The sequence below is a fragment of the Rhipicephalus microplus genome, chromosome 8, assembly GCF_043290135.1.
Source record: "Rhipicephalus microplus isolate Deutch F79 chromosome 8, USDA_Rmic, whole genome shotgun sequence".
NCBI lineage: Eukaryota > Metazoa > Arthropoda > Arachnida > Ixodida > Ixodidae > Rhipicephalus > Rhipicephalus microplus.
Window position 1 is genome coordinate 34130888 of NC_134707.1, and position 6934 is coordinate 34137821.

Below are 6934 nucleotides of genomic sequence, written 5' to 3' on the forward strand. Positions count from 1 at the left end.
AGCACTGTTCATCACCTTGCTCGCTTCTCGAGGTGTTGGTGACTAACACATAAAGCGATCGCATATGCACACAAATAACACGTGCCATCGCGCACACTACATGCACAACGTACTTACTCATGAAGTTGATTGATATGTAGGGTTCAACGTCCCAAAACCACCATATGATTATGAGAGACGCCGTAGTGGAGGGCTCCGGAAATTTTGACCACCTGGGGTTCTTTAACGTGCGCCCACATCTGAGCACACGGGCCTACAACACTTCCGGCTCCTACAGAAATGCAGCTGCCGCAGCCGGGATCCGATCCCGCGACCTGCGGGTCAGCAGCCGAGTACATTAGCCACTAGACCACCGCAGCAGAGCATTACTCATAATGTTTCATTAGAATGTGCAACCTTCAAAAACACCATCGGCGCCTTCATATCGCACATTGCACACCGGGTACTCATTTTACACTCTCTACGTCGCGCTTCGTATCAGAGAAGAGCGCGGCCACACGGGGCAACTAAGACAAACAGTCCCATGTGTCCTCGCTCTTCCTTGATATGAGATGTGCAAACAAGTTTTAACCCGCCTATATATATATATATATGTGTGTATAATGATATATAACAGACAGTAATGCCAAGGAATGTACAGGGGAAGTTATTACAACCAATTGAATGTAAATAAGAAGAAAGAAGAAAGAAAAGTGGATGAAAAAATTACCAGCTGTGAGCAAGAATCGAACCTACGACCTTCGAATAACGCGTTCGATGCTCTAACCACTGAGCTATCACAGCGGCCGTCCCTCCATCCACTTTTTGGGGTTTATATGTGAATTTAGAAGTAGGAGTGACAGTCAGCGCCATCTATAAGCCAAACAACGAGTGTGAAAACACTCTTATTCGCATGTTTCGCGTCACGTAGCGCGTGAACTTATTATGAGCGGGCAGCTGATTAATTGTCCCTCTTATACAACCTAAACACACCAAGTCTGCCAGTACGAGACCCTCGTTCAATGAAATAAGGAAGAGAAGTGTATACCTAAGGGCTCGTATTTCCGTGTTTTAACACAATATTAATGAGATAGAACAGACAGTAATGCCAAGGAATGTACAGGGGAAGTTATTAGAACCAATTGAATGTAAATAAGAAGAAAGAAGAAAGAAAAGTGGATGAAAAAATTACCAGCTGTGAGCAGGAATCGAACCTACGACCTTATATATATATATATATATATATATATATATATATATATATATATATATATATATATATATTGGAGGAGCGTTTGTCGCCGGATCCGGGAATAATAGGAGAATAAAAGGAGTTTGACTCACAAGTGAAAAGATTTTTTACTTGACGTTTCGACCGTGGGCCCGGCCTTCGTCAGAATGAAGTTCATTCTGACGAAGGCCGGGCCCACGGTCGAAACGTCAAGTAAAAAATCTTTTCACTTGTGAGTCAAACTCCTTTTATTCCCATATATATATATATATATATATATATATATATATATATATATATATATATATATATATATATGTGTGTGTGTGTGTGCGTGTGTGTGTGTGTGTATGTATGTATGTATGTATGTATGTATGTATAGCGCTATTCAAGTGACCGCGACTCTTTTTCTGGTTCTCTTTTTTAACGTTCCGGCTACAAATACACTACCATAAAGCTACAAATACACTACCATGAAGCAGGACTCACAGAGATAAGCGCCGTTCGCTCGAGCGAACGGAACTCGTCAGCGATAAGAAAGTGATAGTCGCAGTCACCAACGTATCTCGAGAGCGAAACGGGCAGTACTTCTCCAGGCAGTGTCCTTCGGCACACGCTGCAAAGGTTGCGAAGAAGTTTGGTTATTCTCGGCCGTCCTGTCGCACGACATGGGCACGTACACGTTGTACGGGTTTTCGGAGGCCATAGACAGGAGACCCTGGCACTTCGTGCAACCCATCGACGACGCCAGGGTGTGCAGCGCGTGTCGCCTAGTGCCGAGGAAGAGCGGGTTCCTGCCCTGCCGCCATGTGCTGTGCGAGACGTGCTACGACCAGTGCAGGAGCAGAGGACACGTGTGCGTCATGGACGGCGAGGCCTGTCCGGAGGACCTGGTTGACTGGAGAGAGTTTTCAGCCCAGAAGTTGCTTGGGAGAGAGGTACGAACGACCGCCGTAAATTTAGAACTGGGAAAGTTTGAAAAGCATTACTCCTCCCACAAAAAAGTGCCTTTTCACCACCTTGCGACTGACAGCAGTGACAGCAAATAGTTATCATCATTATCACTATTATGCAAAAGTAGTACAGTCTTATCAATAGCACTGGTTCTATTTGCGTTCGCTAGTGTGGTTCTCGACACTGCTGAAGGGTTACCGCTGTCGATGATGATGGCAATATTATTATAATGTTACTACTACTACTACTACTACTACTACTACTACTACTACTAGTAGTAGTAGTAATAATATTAGTTGTGGTATAGTAATATTACTAATATTATTGATGTTCTTAGTTCTTTTCATTGTTATAATTGTAGTAGTTGCAGGAGCAGTAGTAGTGTATTAATATTTTCAGTGCTGCGGCCGACCTCTCTACCTTTCTGTAAATCAATTCTCTCTCTCTCTTTCTTCAGTGCTGCGATTGTTTGCAGTAGCAGCTGTATCATCCGTAACAGTAGTATACTAATTCTAGTATTCGCCTATCGTGATCAGTGATATTTTCTCTCAGCATTGCATAATGATGATCAAAACTTTAGTACTCCCAAAAAATGGGACCGGCCGAGAGGTCAGTTACGCTGCTTAGAGAAGGTCAGCGAAGATCCCTTGGGGAAGCGTCAGCGTACTGTGGGCACGTCCATTCCATGTGTATGAGGGTGGCCGATTGTGAGCAGTATTTACAGTGTGGTGTCACGAGGTGTGGGTATACCTTTCTATAAAGCCAGAGGTTGGGAAAGACACCTGTCTGAAGCTTGCGCCACATGATGGCATCACGTCGAGGGAGGTCTTTATGGGCTGGAAAATAGCGGAGACGGCCTAGTCTGTAGTGCTGTAGAATGTCTGTGTAAGTGACCAAAGGAGTTTTCTTATCTGGGCCCCAGCTCATGAATCCCTTAGTGGAAATGCGCAGGCACACACTCTCGCCCGAGATCTCAACTGCCGGGCGGAGTTCCTTGCACCTTACACTTCTCATTCTTCGCCCTCCCAGGTCTGCGAAAAACTAACTCCTTTGGTCACTTACACAGACATTCTACAGCACTACAGACTAGGACGTCTCATCATTGGAAGTGGGCCAGCGGCTGTGGCGCACACACTCCAACACTATTACCTGTCTTCGTTACAGCCTTAGTGTTAGCCAATGTTATCGTTGTTTTCATCATCTCTTCATACCATAAATCATATCTTAGACTATTAGCCGAGATCACCACAGGTCAATCAGTCCTAATAATACGCGTCGCCTTTCATACGAGCTGGTGGTCAAAATTTCCGGAGCCCTCCACTACGGCGTCTCTCATAATCAAATGGTGGTTTTGGGACGTTAAACCCCACAAATCAATCAATCATACGAGCTGAAGTGGCTTCGTCCGCGTGAACACCTTATCACCATTGACAGGCTTCCTCATATACAGTGAGCAAAACACTAGAGCATGAGTCATTTACCGATAAGCTTAGGCGGCTAATGATTCTCCTGCTTCACAATATAAGGGCCGTAACAAATGCCATAGGAGTTACACTATATTATCTACATGTATTTAGTCAACTATCTCCTTATTCTGGCATTTAAAAAGAATGTTGAAATGTTGGTCTTAAAACATGCGGATGAGCAGTTATATACATTCGTTTGCTTTGGAAAAAAAGAAAAGTTAGCAACATTCTCTTAATCAACTAAGCCCTATTTTTTTATCACGTAGTCACCTTCACGTACACAGGAAGAACACTCTAAAGCAAGCCTTTCATAAAACATGCTTAGACTTTACTATTGCGAATATTCTGCCCATGGAATGCTCCACATCAGGCCATTCTCACTGGGGTGTTGTGTGATAAATGTTCTTTTGACATGTCGAAAATGGCCCTGTCCGGACTATTTGTGCATACGCAAATTTTTCGCCGGTGCTTTCTTATTCATGGTGAATGTTTATTCTCCACTTATTGCTTTGCGCATGCCTTATTCCAAGCAAGGAGAGGCTGCACGTTTAGACCGTCACGCTTTTGTATAACGAACAATCGAAAGAGAGCCCAAGCTTCTGCACCATAAAATATTGGAGCAGTCGGTATGTCAATTTAGCTCTATGTCATTCAGTCTGTAACCATTGCATTAAAAGGCAAGCATTGTATATATTAAAAAGCCTACATGCTGCTTACAAAATTATTGTCACGACCGGAAACCGTTGTTCGGGACAATGTTACAACTAAAATATAACACGTCGGTTCTTCTTTTTCATTGTCATCATCATCACCAGCCTGACTGCGACTACTGCGAGGCAAAAGCCACTCCTGTTTTTCACCAGGGCCTACTGCGGCCTAGTCCCACAGACTACCTAATATAATCTGCCACTTTGTCTTTCCGTTGCAGACTTCCCTTCTCTTACAATCCAGTCAGTTACTAGTAATGACCATCGTTTATCTTGTCTACGTTCAGAGTGTCTGACCCACGCTTATTCTGCTTGACTTACATTAAGGGCTCCTTAACAGCAATTTGTTCTCTGCCTTGATCTGCTCTTTTCTTGTCCCTAAAAGCCACACCTGTCATTTTCCTTTACATGGCTGGCTAAGTCTCCTTCAAGTTAAGTTAGTTGAGATTTCTTGGTAAGCCTCAATTTTTCTTACCCCACAGAGATTCCCATAATTGGAAATTTTCCCAGGTGCTCTGTACTTACAATGCCAGTCTTTTGACATGTATAGAAAAGTTTGTCAACTTGGTAGCTTTCGAGCTAAATGCGTGCCCCACACCAGCGCATGATTTTTAACTTTTTACATTTTGAATTTAATTATAAATTCAGACGCCTTGTGCATCATAAGCTTTTTTTTTTCTGGATCTCAAAAAGGTCGTGTGTTTTTTTTTTTATGCTGCAGGTGACTTGCTGGAACAAGGAGTACGGCTGCGAAGCCGTCACCACGGTTTCCAGCATGGCCAACCATTTTTACCAAACGTGCTCCTACCATCCCTCGCGCTGCCCCAAGTGTTCGGCCACGGTTCTTCAGCGACACATGATCGACCACATGGAGTCGCGTTGTTCGGCCCACGCCCTGAGCCGGAAGTCTTCCTCGACGCCAACTTCCGCGGCCTTGCAAGAAGAAATGCGTGGCGTCCGAACGCTACTGGGCGACATAAAGCAGTACCTAGAAAAGGCCACCACCGAGAAGAAACGGCTAAGTTCGAAAATCGCCGAGGTCTCTCGGCAGCGCCTAGACACCCAAGAACAATTGGGGGCCGCCGTCAGGGAAGCCAAGGAACGACTCGAACAGACGCTCAGAGTCATCGAAGAGAATGCCAAGAAGGACGAAGAGGTTCGACGGGAGTTCGACGAGCTCAAATCGACCTTGGAGCAACGAGTGGCCGACGTGAAGGCGACTTTGGAAGCTTCCATCCGGGCCCGCAAAGCACACGCTGAAGCTAGAAGCAAGTCGCAGAGTGTCGTGACGCAAACTGTGAGCGTGTTGCACCAAGAAGTGCAGCGTATAAAGGCGGCCGTGGAAGACATCCAGCATGAGTTGTGTCCAGAGGGCGAGCCTTCCAACAACGTGGACCGGAACCGTTAATACTAATACGACTAAGGACTCCAAACTGCACATCCGCACAAACACTCATGAACAGTCCAATTAAAACACCCCCCCCCCAAGTGCATGCGCTTGGCATTTTTATACTATCAATTTTTCATATGTGTTTCCCGAGACTCACTTCCCTGTAAGAGGAACGCGTGCTTGTAAATAAATTCTACACATTTATCAAATCTATACCTTTACTACGCAGAAATTAGCTGCAGCGAAGTTTCTTGCTTCTGTCTGTGCCGTTCATCGTATAAAGTCTTGCTGTCTTTTTACTTATTACCCTCAACATCAGTTAAATGTCGAAATTAACTTGGCTTGAATGATATGATTTGGTTTGCTGTACATAATTTGTGTTTCAGTAAACTGCCTGCATTTTATATACATATAGTCCTTCCACGGTCGTACGGAAAAGTTAACCATGTATATTTTTTATTGCACCGTTTTGGGAAACTGATTTGGTATTCAGAAACCTGGAATTTTACGTTTTCGGTCGTCTCAGCCTTTCTACGCGAACTTCCTTGCCTTTGTGTTACCTGAGACTGCTGGAGTTGGAGGTAGCGTTAGCATGTATCGCGTTCCGTGCTGGAAGAAACAATTCACATTTCTCACGAGCTATTGAACGATAAATCAAACATATTAAATTATACACAGTGACATGGACACCTTCTAGCGGCCAGTAAAAATCCGCCAGTCACTTCAAACATTCTTTACGAGAAGTGCTTATGTTTTCACACATTACGTATTCTCGCACTCTACCCCCCGGAGTAACAAAAACAAATAAAACTACCCATTTCCAAGCCACAAAGCAGCAAAACCAGTTGTATTTGTTAATAAACCTGTACACTGAACGAATTGTATGTACCTATATTACGCAGCATTGAGATGAAAGCACTCACATTGTCAGGCACCACGCTGACAAAATATGAGAAGCTGTTCAATAAACATTTCGATCAGTCTATATAAATTGAAGTAAAAAGTCTTGTTTTCTTATATTATGAAAATTGACCAATTTTCGGAACTGAATAAGGCAATTACGCAGCCGCCTCGTGTGTGGTCTCTTTTTTTTTTGTATACTTCTGATCCAAGTTTACTGTCGTGTTTTGTGAACCGTTTTGGCAAATATACACAATATATTATTACTATACATTTTCTTTCTTCCGCTAAGCACACAATCTTTGTC

General features: G+C 43.8%; 1 protein-coding gene across 1 annotated transcript; it reads left to right on the forward strand.

Moving 5' to 3' along the window:
* The first annotated feature begins 1768 nt into the window (after positions 1-1768).
* Positions 1769-6606, forward strand: LOC119164363 (uncharacterized). Its single transcript, XM_037416543.2, has 2 exons — positions 1769-2148; positions 5059-6606. Exons 1-2 carry the CDS (start codon positions 1879-1881, stop codon positions 5743-5745), a joined length of 957 nt encoding a protein of 318 aa, XP_037272440.2. The 5' UTR covers positions 1769-1878; the 3' UTR covers positions 5746-6606.
* The last annotated feature ends 328 nt before the right edge of the window (positions 6607-6934 follow it).